The sequence below is a fragment of the Hydra vulgaris genome, chromosome 11 (assembly GCF_038396675.1).
Source record: "Hydra vulgaris chromosome 11, alternate assembly HydraT2T_AEP".
Taxonomy (NCBI): domain Eukaryota; kingdom Metazoa; phylum Cnidaria; class Hydrozoa; order Anthoathecata; family Hydridae; genus Hydra; species Hydra vulgaris.
Genome location: NC_088930.1, coordinates 48,344,810 through 48,360,000, shown reverse-complemented (window position 1 = coordinate 48,360,000; position 15,191 = coordinate 48,344,810). Strand labels below are relative to the sequence as shown.

The following is a 15,191-nucleotide window of genomic DNA, read 5'->3' as shown; positions in this document are numbered from 1 at the left end:
AGCTTGGTGCAGTTATGAATCCATTTAGCATAATAGGCAAATAATCGGATCATTATATTTAGTTTTCATAAGGTTCATGGATCTGGCATATTCATTAAAGCTTCGTATCTTTTGGGATCAAGTTTCATGTTTCTGTTTTCGAAAACATGGCCTAAACAACTGCTACAACCATATTAAGGTTCCTTTTTTTATTCTTCAAATATTTGATTAAATTGTTGTGAACCCGCAATAAAATACAACATTAAATATTAGACTTTTATCAAATATATAAAGTCACTAAAATACAATATTGTTGTATGTAAAACACAATGATAGAATTAATGATAAAACATAATTACTATACGGTTCGCTGAAGCGTCAAGTCTTAAATGACAGGAAATGATGTCACAGTTTTATTTATTTTTTTAATTTTATTTAAAAATTGTATTATAAAAAAATTGTAAAGCACAAACTATATTTTGTCAGTGTAAACTGACAAAAAATAAAAAATCTAATGCAGAAAAAAAACTAGATAAATAAAATTTTGCTGGATATCATGCAAAATTGAGTTTTGGTTTACGGAACAATAACAACTTATTTGAAAAGCAACCATGATATTACTTGTAAAAAAAGAAAAAGAAATGCAACTTTGTGACACTGGTACAGGAGCTCAAGCTTGAAAGCTAGAATTGCAGGACCTTTTTTATCTCATGGAAACAATGTCTTAATGGAAGAACTAACTGACAACATTGTTTCATAAAAACAAGAACAAGAAACTTCTTAAAAAAAGCAAAGAATCGTATTAGGAGAGAATATAGAGAGGTAACCTAAGTAGATACTAACTTTGCAATAGATTGTACATGGTTTTTAAAAAAGCAGTAGTAGAAAATAATTAGAGAACATAAGAAAAAGGACTCAGTAACGGTGTTGGCATTAATCAATAATATTAGATATCAACAATATTGTGATAACTGCAAATAGTAAACAACTGTTTTTTTTTTGTTGTTGTTGAAATTCACCAGCCACTGCAATCCCCCAAAAAAGCTGTAAAAGAAAAATGATCATATTAAAGATCAACTATCAAATCCTAATGATGTCATTTCAGAAAGATTAGTAATGTAAACATTTTTTGAACACTTTTTTTTCTTATTAAATTAAAAAAAACAAAAAAACACTAAGGTTTTACTATTAAATGAAAATGTCTAATTCAGAAAATTTAATAACTTTACCTGGCTTTCAAGGTTTCAAGGATGTTTTCAATAGCAGTGGTATGACCTTGCACACTTAAGCAGTCATGCTTTTCAGCAAAGACACCATCTATTTGCCAAAAATAGCCACGATATCTTCCCTTTCCATCTTTATGATACACTTCACGTTCTTTACAACTCTCAATTTCGGCAAGATCCTTAAAACCATTTTTAAAGTTATCTGAGTGTCTTTGAAGGTATAGAATATGTTCAATCTTTTTAGACCCAGTAATTTTGGTAAAATCTGTAAACTCTATCACTGGCACATAGAGGTTCATACTTGGAAGATCAAAAAATGCTCTCCATGGAACTCCATGTTGTGAAATATATCTGGACTTCCAATGGTAAAGATGCATCCAAGGAGGAACTACAAGAACCCAGTCCTGCCCTTTATCATTTAGGGATTTAACTAGATTTGCAACTCGAGTATAAACATCACGACGAAGATTAAATCCTTCTCCTGGATTCACGTCGTATATTAGAAATCTTGTCTTTTTAGTAATGCTATAATTTGTTTGCAAATACGCTGAAGCATCTTTATCTTCGAAATATGAAAACTCTTCAGATGAATAAACTAATTCTTTAAAACACGTTAAAAAAATGCACACTAAAACTTTCTTAGAAAAAGCCATCTATCTTTGTGATGATAACTATCAAAATGAAGCCTTTAACAACACGTAAGTTTAAAGTCTTGCTAACAATTCAGTTAGCTAAAAACTAAAAATTTCCAGAATCACAATTTTGATTTCTTTAATTTTTCTTTCTTCAGAAAAAGAAACTTTTAGATTCACTTTCTAATTGCCCTGTGCCGTTAAATATTTCATGAAAGCCGCTGTAATCAAGTAACGTCACTAAAGTATTTCTGGAACAATTGAGCTTAAGGTAGCTAAGTTAGTTAAGTTAGGTAGTTAAGTTACTACCGGGCTGTAATCAACTGTAAGCCGCTGTTATCAAGTAACGTCACTAAAGTATTTCTAGAACAATTGAGCTTAAGGTAGCTAAGTTAGTTAGTTTGGCTAGGTAGTTAAGTAACTACCGGGCTGCAAAGTAACATTCTTCGCCCGAAAGAGTTAACTTTTTGGGGAGGCGGGAGCCATTGGCGGCAGCCTCGAAAAAAATTTTTTCAAGCCGATTGTACTGGCTTCTGTCACTAGTAGGATTTAAAGTAACAGATAGAAAACAATATGTTCAAAATCAAGAATACAGAATACTTAAAATCCCGTGTGGAGTAACGCAAGGATCGATACTTGGTCCTCTCTTATTCTTAGTTTATGTAAATGTCTTAAATAATGCATCATTAAAGTTAAACCCAATTACGTTTGCAGATGATACAAACTTATTTCTTTCCAACAATAGTATCAAACAACTTTATGCAGATATGAATTTTGAATAAAATAAGATAAATGACTGGTTTATAACGATTAAACTCTCATTAAACGTTGAAAAAACAAAGTATACCTTATTTCATAAAAAAATGGGAAAAGAAAATCTTCCCCTTAAATTTCCAGACCTATTTTTAAATAACATACAAATAAAAAAGCATGAATATATAAATTTTTTACGAATACTTTTTGATAATAATTTATGTTGGCTTTCCCCAATTAAATATTTACAATCCATTGTAAATATTTAATATGGGGAAAACCATTGGTAAACCATTGGTCTGATGTACCGAGTTCGTCCATATGTAAATACAGTTTGTCTAAAGTTAATATACTTTTCTTTAATTCATTGTTTCATTAACTATGCTAATATTATATGAGCTAGTACACTAAGCTCGGACAAATTTTGAATTCGATTCAAAAAAATTCAACTAAGTTCGGATTTTGGAGTCAAATTCGAATTCAAATTTTTTCAAATTTGAGATCTGAATTTGAATTCGATTTTTAATTTCGAATTCTGATTAATTGGATAAAAATTTGAAAACATTTGAAATTCAAATTTGAGTTTCGAATTTGATCAAATTTGGAATTGAATTTATAATTAAGTCAAAAGACACAGTTTTTTAAGCAGTTATAAAATAGTTCCAAGCACTGAAATAAAATTAGGCTTTATAATGAAATTCTAAAACATTACGATTCTATTTTTGCGCGCTAACCTATGCTTTTATTTGTTGGTATCGAAATATAAAACATTTTCAAACAAAACAAACAATAAAATGTAACAATTAAAAACTCGGAGTTTAATGAAAAAATTGCGTAAATTCAAAGCGCATTAAAAACAATTTCCTTTGCGCGTAAATAATGTCCAAGGGAATTGTGATGTTGCACTCATTATTACATCTCCAAATAACAAATCGTATATAAATGTCCATAGGGAATTGTACATGTAGCAATCATTACAATATAAATAAATATACTTGTAATTTTAGTACTTCTTGAAAAAATTAGTTAATTTTTAAACCAAAATTAAGCCAATTGTGGTCTTATTTTGAAAAAATCCAACCTCTTAACGAAAAGGATAAAAGTAATCCCAAAGTAACAGAAAGTGTCAGATTAAAGTGTCCGCAGGAACAGGACCAATTTGTGGAAATTTCCTGTCTACACCTAACTCAAATACTAGCTCCTTGAGAACTCATGTTAGATCTTTACATCCGGAACAGGCCAGAGCAGTTATTACATTTGAGGTAGCATGGAATCAAAAAAGACTGGATGATACTAAGAAGCTTGATAAGTTATACAACCAAGGTGAGAAGAAAACTTCTAACAAGACAGACCGACCTAGCCTTTCAGATTCAACTCTCTCTGATTCCGAAACTGATATTGATGCTTCACAAAGTAAGATAAAATTTTATTTTGACTAAATTCGATTTTAAAGTAAAATAGCAATTTTTACCAAAGTCAATTGAAAAAAATTATTTATCCATTAAAAACAGAATTTTAATAATTTTTTTACTGGGGAGGGAAAAACATCGGGTGCCCAGGGTTGAATTAACACTAAGACGTCCTAGGTTAAATCAATTTTTGGCGCCCTAAAAAAGATTTTGCAAAATTTTTTCGTCAAAATCAAAAAGTAAATTAAATTTATAATTTTCAGTAATTTTTTGGGTTCCATGGAGTCTAAATTTTTGCAATATTCTTTTTCATTATTGTTTTTTGTTCGTCCGACATGAATTTTAACATTTTTTTTAACTTAAATTAATTATTTATTCTTTAATTTATTTAGAAATGTTTCAATTTACTAAATATATAATAGCAATAAAATGATTTTATATAAATATATAATAGCAGGATTGATCAACAGAGGATCAAGATAGAGTGTGTCAGGATAAACAATCAATGTAAGGATGATTCAAACATTGAAACTGGTAATTAATTTCTTTAAACTTTTCAATTTTCAATTGAAAAAGTTTTCAATTTTAAGTTTGGATTATACATTCATTACATGTATATATTTTATATTATGTATATATTATATATTATATGTTCATGTTTATATTTAGTTATTATATACAAATTTGGTTATTACATGCCAAAACTAGACTTTTATTGTTAGCCCGGAGCAATTTCTAAAAAAGTCTATAAAAAAAAAGCTCCGCTAAAAAGGTTTTAGTCCCTAAATGTGCGAAGCTCGGAGCTTTATATCCTAGCCCCCCCCCCCTCTTAATCCATCGCTGATATCATTGTATATTGTATAGTATAAGATAATTAATTTCACGGTTTGAATGAAGTTGCGTTTGGTATAACCTAGTTTGACCTGTTTTAAACCAAATTTTAACAATATTTCGTTTAGTTGAATTTATTAAGATCATTGCACCTGTTGAAACCCGCTGGAATTCTAGCTTGAAAATGATGCTATCCATTCTAAAGTTAAGGTATTATTCTAAAGTAAAGATCAGTTAATTATTATTCTAAAGTAAAGATCAGTATTATACTAAAGTAAAGATCAGTTAACTTGCCAAGTTCCTCTCTGATCCTCTTGAGAGGATCGGAGAGGAACTTGGCAAGGCAACTGATCCCAAGTTGAGAGAAAAAATCCCTACATCAGAGGAATTTGAACTAGTGAATGAGATTTTTTACCGAATTATAAAAGTTGTTATTTCCAATAATTCCGAATATTTCAAATTCGCTTTTTTCGGTTTTTCTTGAATGATTTAGTTATTGAATAACAGGTTCTATTTCACGGAGTAAGAAAGACATTCTGGACCAGGTCTGCATTAAAAGGAGACAAAATGTTTCTCCTTTTAATTCAGTTCAAAAATTTAGAAACCACTTGTCATCAAGGAACTCCAAATTTCAAAATTGCGTAAGCCATTTTTAAGAAGAGTTCGTATAAATTAGTTGAATAATAATTATCAATAATTGTAATAATTTTTTATTCAGATTGTTACAATCATTGCACAGAGGGCCAGGTACATGGTGGACAAAACCTAATTATCACTCAATTGCTCCCCAAACCCATTTAGATATGTTAATAATCATTATATATGAAATAATATTTATTTTTATCAAGAATATTTTAATTTTTAATAACAAAATTACAATTAATAGGCTTAGTAAAAAATTTTTTTTTGAATCAATCTTTTTTTCAAAAATCAAACAACAATTTGTGTTTAGCTACAAAGAATAAGAAGATGGTGGAGCTGATTCCCTCAGCAAAGCCAGAACTTCACTAAAGATTTTTTTTAACTCTTACCATTTTTTTATGACCTTTTCTTAATGATGTTATAACAAGATCACTAGATACAAGCTGTCTGTTAACCAGGTCGCGATTTGTGTCTATTCTAGATGTCTTTTTACTGAAATCTTCCCTAAACTTTTTAAAATCTTTGTTGCGGGCCTCTTGGGCCTCCTATGACTTCAGTTCAATTGGCAAGTACTGTCTAGCAATGATGGCATGGTCATGAACTAAAAATTTTTTTGTTCTGATTGTAACATGTAATACCAGGAATACTTAGATATGTAAAGTTTAAGAGCAGTAATACAAAATTCTTTAAATTTGACAGCATCAATTTCAAATCCAGATGATAAAGTGACTAAAATGATCTAAAAATAAAATAAAAGAGTTTCATCTACTTTCAAAATTGATTGATAGTCTGCAAAGGCTTGTCGGGTGTTTCCATCATTACTGGTACCTACAAATTGCATATATGTGGTAGTTAACCTGATGATTTATATACAAGTATTTATGTAATTTCACTTACCAGATCCTCCACTTTTTGGGAAATTCGCAACCAGTCCGATTTGGTTCATAAATTCTGTCTGGATACGTTTCTTCACTTGCTTAACATTTTCCTTATCTTCAATAGCTCTAGACTGCCACTTTTGAGTTTTCAGCTTATACTCAATATCTCAAAAAACCTAATTCAGGAATGCAGGCTAGAAAGACCATATTTTAGTCCTAAATTACTAGCATTTTCCAATTTCAGCACTATTTCTAAGTTATTCATGTTTTTTGGAGACACACCACACACAGAGCAACATTGAGTTGAATTAGTCACATCAGACAGAATAGTTTGAATTTTGCCATCAATCATGGTCAGTTCAATAATACTTTTGACGACCAGTTCTTTTCCACCAAAAGTAACATTAAAAATACCACATTTTTCTATTTCAGATTCTAAATATTTTGCTTCTTCTAGGACAACAGGTCTGCTTTCTTTTTGAAAAGAAAATCTTATTGGACGACAATATGCAGTAGATGATGGCTTGACATTACACCATAATAGTACTTTTTTGTTATTGCAGAACCCACTGATTTCTAGTGGTGCTAAGCAGGTAATGAACAGAAATTCTTCTTTTTTTAAGTTACGATCTCCAGCTTCCTCACTACTCACTTGCTTGTACACGCTTTGTCCAGTAGCCCCATCAAATCCGGCCTTGCAACGCAAAGTCAACCGGGTCAAACCATCCAGCATTGTAATGATCACAGGAGCTTGCACCTCACAGAGCCTTTTTACTGTATTTTTTAGTAATTCTTGCAGTGGTACTTGTGCTGAATAATCATCAACAAAGACGTTCTCTGGATAGCACTTAGCTTTGGACAATCTTATGTTGTTGTATGAAGAATATATATGGCAGTCACGTTCTTCAGCTCTATTTTTGATAAGTTGGTAGGTTGATTTTGACATGCCACCATCTATAGTTAATGCCAGACCTTCATTAGGTATACACTTTTAAATTGACTTGAAGGTTCTGATATCTCTGCAACTTGCTTGGCAGCCTCATAATTGAACTCATTTCTTAATTTAAGCCTTGCTGAGTGTAGCAACTTATCAGTAGTGAAATTATTTATAACATCATTGAGTCTTCTTCTTTTGGTTTTGTCAGATGCATCTTCAAAGGAGCAACTTGGTCATCCACCAATTTTATGTGATTGACTAGAATTCTCGGACTCATATATTATTACTGTATGTAGATTTAGAGTCCTGAGCCAACCAATCTTTATTTTTACTTTCAAACTTTATATTACCCCGGTTTGCATCCTTCCATTTCTTTTGATATACTTTTAAAAACGCAGCACATCCAGTAGAACCCAAATTCATAGAGACTAGAATAGCTTCTACAGACAAAGAAAATGATTTATCACTAGGCTTTAGTTCGTCATGCCTTATACGTTTATGGACATCACTTATCTTCATATCAACTACAAAAAAATAATTTTAACATTATTAGTGCAACCACTATAAACTAATATAACATGAATATAGCCATTATTTTCATTTCAGCTGCATTAAATTAGGCCAGTATAATAAGCACAACACCTATTATTGACTAAAACCAAAAAAAAAGGTTTGCCGCGAATAGCATTTTACGACAATATTTTTTTTTATTGTTTACCAAACCTAAAGGCGCAGCTAAGAGCAGAATTAAACAGCACCAACAGGCAGTATATATATATATTGTATTAACCTATTTTAACATTAATAAGCTGTTCCAGCAGGTTTTAAACTATATGCGCCACTTTTAAGATAATATTTTAATATTATAGATAAGGATCTTACCATTATATTTCAAAATGAGACTGTGAGTTTAATACAAGACCTTAGAATTTGTTGTGGCATTTTTCGTAAAGCTATAAAAGTAAATTTTAATAATGTGTCAATTAATTTCGCTTATATTAAATAATTTAAAAGTTATTTGTTGTTATAGTTATAGATGATATATTTGTTATAAAAATTAATAAATAAATTTCTAAATATATTCAATTGTAAATGATAATTGTACATTTATGATGTACTATCAAACTGCAAATAATGTTTTAAACCATACATTATGCTTTTGTATACATAATATAATAAGTAGTTGGAAGTATTTCAAATTTTTTTTTATTGAGGTTTTGTCTACCACCTGGCCCACTGTGCATTCGTCCACTCACCAAGATTGAAGAGATGACTTTATTATTTTCTTCTGACAAAAAACCAACCATCTGCTATGTGGTATCAAAGCTTTTTAATATCGATGGTTATCTAAATTCTCAACTCAATAAACCAACAACCAACGAGGAGACCATAAAATTCTTTATTAAACCTTACAGTCAAAGTCGGAAAAGAGATTTACGGTTTGTGGGACTAAAAACAAGCTCTATGCTAATGGAGCAATTCTCCACCCATTTTACAAAGGACTTACACTTGCCGAAAATGAAAGTCAAAATTACAGGGAAATGATTGAGCTGATGATCAAGGAGAATGAAGTTGAGCTAGTACATGACTTGAATCACGGATTTTTTCAGGAAGTTGGTGAAGAAGACTACAGCATTGAAGCTAAGATTAGGTAATTAAAATTAAAATTTTAAATTCGAATATTTTTGGGTTTAAATAAAAAAATTATATATATATATATTTTTTTACTATAGTCATTAGTGTTTTTAGGGCTAAAATGAGATCTTCTCAGTATAGCCAGCCCACTTGGCCACTTTTTGAGGCAGCCATTAGCCCCATGCAGTTGAAAATGAACAGGTACCTCAACTTAACAGATCCTCCTCAAATCGATGTCGATGTACTACAATGGTGGAGAAGGCATCATTCGGAGTATCCTCTTATTGCCAAGTGTGCCAGAAAAGACCTTTGTATTCTGGAAAAAAAAACTATTTTGAAGATAAATACAGATAAGATTAATACAGATAAATACTTTGTTTTGAAATAGCTTTTTAGAAGAGGTAGGGACTCGCCAATTTCCAAAATTCGTAAAACCAAATTTTTGAACTTTCGTCACTCAAATTTAAATTTGAATTTTAGCCGTTTGAATGTTTTTACCAGCCTATTACACAATATTAAATTCATTTTACTTTTCAGACGTCGCTAGCTCTGAGCGAGTGTTCAGGAGGTGCAGTTGTGACCTACAGAAGGACAAAGCTTGATGTCGAAAATGTCCACATGCTAGTTTACTGTAAGGACAACTTGCCAAAGGTTAGGATCTCCGCAAAGTTTTAAGAGGATGAAGAAGAGGAGGATGTTGAAGAGGAATTTCTTCAGGAAGAAACAACTGAAGTTTTGGTTAAGGGTTCAACCAAAATTCATTTTATTAAGGAAGGGGGTAAAAGAAATAATCAATCCAAGACTGGGTCTTCTTCAACCAGCCAAACTACAATATTTTCAAGCATAAGAACTGGAAACTCTTCAAGCAACAGAAATGGAAATCCTTTCCCAAAAAGGAAAATGTTCCTTTTTGTTCCTTATGTCAAATGTATATGTAAAAATATTGCTAAAAATCAGGAATAACGTCCAGTGATGCCATATAAATATTATTTTCTCACTCTTTATTTCATAAATGTTTGAACTCAAAATTTTATTGTTTAAAGAGATAGTTGCGATAGAATGACGACCGATAGTAAATAGTGGAGTATTGCCCTTAAATTATATTTGCGTTTGTAAATATATTAAACATATAAAAGAAATTTTCTCCGGTCTACGAAACCTATTCTACATCCACCCCCGAAGTTTAACACTTATTTCAGTCTTTGCAAATTCTTTCGGCGCACTTATGCCATTTCACACTTATGCCAATTTGCCTGTTTTCGCAATTGATTCCTACTTAAGCCAGTGTTTCCAAATTCTTTTGGCACAATTATGCCAGTGTTCGCAAGTGCTTTACCCTTATGTGGATTCGCAGGTATAAAATTTGCACTTATTCAGTCGCCTTTCAGTTAGATCTCCTTACCCCCACCCTTTATGAGTCATAAAGCCCTCGTAGTTTACCTAAAAAAAAAAATTTGAGGATTTTCAATATTAAATTTGAAAAAATAAAATTTGAATTTGAAAAAATTTAAGTAATTTGAATTTCGAATTTGACTAAAAATCGAATTTGACAAATTTCGACCATTTCGAATTTGAGAACTCAAATTCGAAATTGGGACGAATTCGAATGGACCGAGCTTATAGTACATCAAAACTTAAAAAAATGCTTAGTTTGCGAAAACGTGCGTGTAGAATTATTACGGGAAAAAAAGAGGGCAGCATACTAAACCCTTAATAAGAAATATGAAAATGATGAATGTATACGAAATAAATTTTTATCCGCACCTAATTTTCATGTATAATTATATTAATAACCTAACTCCAGCTAATTTTATTTGTAAATTTGAGGAAAATGTAAATAAAAAGTATTTCTTAAGAACAAATTGATCAAATTTTTTTAAACTGCCAAGGAAATTAAACAAATATACAAAACATTCAATAGCATATCGTGGAAGTTATGGAATTCTTTTCAAAAAACTAATGCAAATATGGTAAAATCATTGAACTCATTTAAGTTTCAAGCAAAAAACACATTTAAAATTTTTAAATTTCATTTTAATTTTCAATTTCATTTTAATTTTTAATTTCATTTTAATTTTAAATTTCATTTTAATTTTAAATTTCATTTTAATTTTCAATTTCATTTTAATTTTAAATTTCATTTTAATTTTCAATTTCATTTTAATTTTCAATTTCATTTTAATTTTCAATTTCATTTTAATTTTAAATTTCATTTTAATTTTAAATTTCATTTTAATTTTAAATTTCATTTTAATTTTAAATTTCATTTTAATTTTAAATTTCATTTTAATTTTAAATTTCATTTTAATTTTAAATTTCATTTTAATTTTAAATTTCATTTTAATTTTAAATTTCATTTTAAACTCATTCATATGAATTTTACTTATTATTCTTAGTAGTTACTAATATCTGTGTCTTTTGATGTATTAGTTATTAAATCTTTGTGTATATGTTTGTATTAATTTCTAAATCTTTGAATTCCTAAAATTGTAACATAGTTATTGCAAAATATCTTTGAAATTGTAAAAATAATTTGCTTTCTTATTATATTCCAACTAGCTGCTACAGCCTAGGGGTTGTTTATAAAGGGCGTCACCACTTTTTAGAAAATTTTTGACTCCCTACCCCCTTGTTATCGGTTATCCTTTTTTCCTATACCCCCAATAAAAAGAATGTCATTAAATTAGGACCCCACTTCCCTTCATTTTATTAAACAAAATCCATTCTTAATTTAAACATTTTTATTGAAATTTTTCACATGAACTACAATTTCATGTGTTTGAATATCATTCAGAAGCTTATGGGCTATTTCCACGTTTGTTCCGGCTGTTTGTTCTTGTAGGCCTCCCTAAAAAAAAATTATGTTAAATTACTCTTACTCTATATATTAAATTTATTCAAAGTGTGTCATTGGAACTTGCTTCGCTTTTCTTCCATGCAAGGATTTTTTAAATAATCATAAATTGGTATGATTGGAATAGGGCAGTCGATTCGTCTGAAATAGTCGCATCATTTGGAATATTAAGACCCTCCTTTTCCCTCCGTTAAATATAAGTCGCAATGCATATAATTAATTCCTTAAGTCATAGTATGTATTGTATTTGATGAAGGGTTGATATTAAAAATAAATTTGAATTCCTAGATGAGTTCCATAATGATTATGAGGGAGAATCGATCTTGCCAAATCAACACTAAAGAAAACCACTGGCTTGACCAACTTGGTCAAAAGGTTATTTGTAATGGAATCGAACTCTGACAAAGTCAAAAATTGTTCAAAGTACATTCCGTGAGCATACGCTATCAATGATAAATGCTTTCCAGATCGAACAGTAACATAGGTGGGACCAAAATAGGAAACCGCGTCAGATTTTCCAAGCCCATCTGGTTTATTTTCGATGCCAGTGTAGAGAGACGAGATGAGCTTGTGCTTTGCGGCGATCACTCAATCATGATCAGGAAGAGAAACGATATTTCAAATGCATTAATTTAGCAGCTTGTTTGTTAGCAGCAGTGATTCCGACTGGGATCCGTGGTTTATTGTCTTGACTTATAATGCTCAAATCATTGGCGCCTAAAAAAGAGCAAATTTCTTCTGCATTCCTTATAACTGCTGTACAAAATGGATCATCCATATGGCTTGAATAAAGATTGTTCTGAGCTCGCATCAACTTGACTTTACCATGTTCACGTGTCTCTTTCCATTAAGTAATTCGTTCCGTTTTTGCATCAACCGAGTATATAAAGCACTTTTTCTAAGATGGTAGCCTCTCTTTTCGAGCTCGGTACTCGGTGTGTGTGTATATATATATATATATATCGATATATATATATATATATATATATATATATATATATATATATATATATATATATATATATATATATATATATATATATATATATGTATATATATAATGTGTAATACACATTTATTTTAAGTCTTCAGCACTTGATCCAGTTTTGCCTGAATGACTTCAATATATACGAAAATAAAATTTAAACAAGTATCAACACGAATTTTGTTTCTTTAATTACGATAAATAAAAACATTACGTACTCCAACGTTGACTTCGTAAAAACCATGTTTACATAGTTTTCCATGTTATTAAAACTAAAATAAAAAATTTGTAAAACGTGACATCCTTTTCTGATGACCCCCCTCCCCTTTGTACTTTTTTGCTCTTTTTACTTGACTCCCTCCCCCCTTCCCCCACAACTAAACTGGAGACAGAATTTTTTCCACCCGCCGCACAATGAATTATTTCATACAGTGAATTGTTTCATACAATCTAGCTGGACAAAAATATTTTGTTCACGAATTCTATTGTTCTAGTCTTAAAAGGTTGAAATAAATAATATTTTGTTGTTTTATTGAATATTTACCGTGGTTTTAATAACTTAGAAGTTTTTTTGCGGAGGATAGGGGTTTTCCCCCTATCCTCCGCCCCCCCCCCCATCCTCTCTCGATGCAACAACCACTGTTATAATAAAAAAATGAAGTAAAAAAAAAAAAAAATTTATGAAACAAGGATACATAATATTATGCAATAAATTTTATATTTAGTTATCAGAAAACTCGTCGTTTGTATCCACCAAATACTCATCACTTGAATCTTCAGATGACTCATTATTTGATTAATCGGACAAGTTTTTATTCTTGGAGCCGGATCAATCAAATTCAAAACCTCTACTGGCAATTTTTTGCTTCTTTTTGCAGGCAGTTCTCTAAGTGAATTGATAACAGGGTCAGATGTTATTAAGAGCATATTCAGCAAATCTATATTTGTAGAAATACGTGACATTTTCCTAGTATAATGTTCTCGAAATCTCCTACAATCTTTATTTCGTGCTTCTTGAGATACTTCTGAGAGCTGGCAAATTGGAAGAATACACGACTTTATAACTTTCAGTTGCAATGCATTAAAATTTTATGCACTATAACAGGCATGTAATACCACAAATATAAATGTAAATATAAAGTCCTTGTTTCAGAACAAAGTTTTCAATTTTGACACAATCAATGTCATGGCCAGAAGATAGCGTTCTTAACAAAACCTTAAATTTTTTAATTAATTCGACGTCTAGTCCTGTAATCTCTCCGCTCTTTTCTGGATTTAAAAAAAACCTGCGAGCTGTGTTGCCATCATTTAATTTACCATAATAAGGTTTCGGTCTATCCACAATAAGTCCCATTTGTTTTCTAAACTTTTGCCTAATCTCTTCCAAACGTTCTCGGATACGACATTTATCCTCATTACCTCTAACTTGCCATTTTTAATGTCTAAATGGTAGCTAATGTGTAGCAAGCATTCAAAAGTACGTATCCAAGCATGCAAGGTAGACAGACGAAAATTGTAATTTCTTTTTTATCAACCATACCTTTTAATTCACCTATCATCATTTTTGGAGTAGCACCACAAGTATAACATTTTTGTGTAGGGCGCGTATCGGTTAAAGCATTGCATACTTTTCCGTCTATCATTGTAAGTAACAGATTGTATTTCACAATAAATTTAAATTCACCAACAGTACCCAGTATTGGAAGAAGTTCAGATATTTCTTTTAAAACTTTGTCAGTTTCTATTACAGTAAATTCCTGTGTTTCTTTTGAAAATATGAATTTAAATGGCCGGCAATAAAGTGTTGACGATGACCGAGGGTTTTGCCAAATAATAGTATTAGAGTCATCACTCAATCTTAACCGGACAAACGCAAACACAAACAGAAACTCATCATTAGCATCGGAGTTCTCAAATCTTTGTTTATAGGTACTGTGACCAGAACTTATGTCACATCCCCATTTGCTTATTAACGTAGGCGACATATTAGAGGATGCATTTTTGGAAAATTGACTTAGTGTTTCAATTAAACGTTCAGTTGTTTTTTCAATTTGGCTTGAAATTTTATTTCAGCTCGTGTTTCTAAGATAAAAATAAATTCTTTGATTGACCACTTTCTTGTTTGTTTATAAGAGTGATAAGTATCGCTTGGAATCTACATAATAAACAAGTGCCTCATAATCAACTGCTTTCTACCACAAATAACATCAGTAGATTTTCATCGCTCTAAGGTTACTGTACTTTTTCTAATAAAAGTAGTTAGGTTTCTTTGACCCGACAAACGATGTACTATTCAGCAGCCTTTGTCAATTCATTGGCTCTCCGCAATTGCAATAAGTCTTCAACTCTACGTCTTTTGGTTTTTAAAGATAAGTCTTCAAAGTTTTTCTTTGGCCGACCTTGAGGCCGACTTCCTTCAGATGTTGTGGA

General features: G+C 30.7%; 1 protein-coding gene across 1 annotated transcript in view; it reads right to left on the bottom strand.

The window, feature by feature from the left end:
• LOC100204988 (GDP-fucose protein O-fucosyltransferase 2) overlaps positions 1 to 2,198 on the bottom strand; it is an 11,559-nt gene extending 9,361 nt beyond the window's left edge. Inside the window, exon 1 of the mRNA XM_065809051.1 lies at positions 1,209 to 2,198. Coding sequence (XP_065665123.1) covers positions 1,209 to 1,858 — 650 coding nt within the window. The 5' untranslated portion in view covers positions 1,859 to 2,198. The remainder of the gene's footprint in view (positions 1 to 1,208) is intronic.
• Positions 2,199 to 15,191: the final 12,993 nt, after the last annotated feature.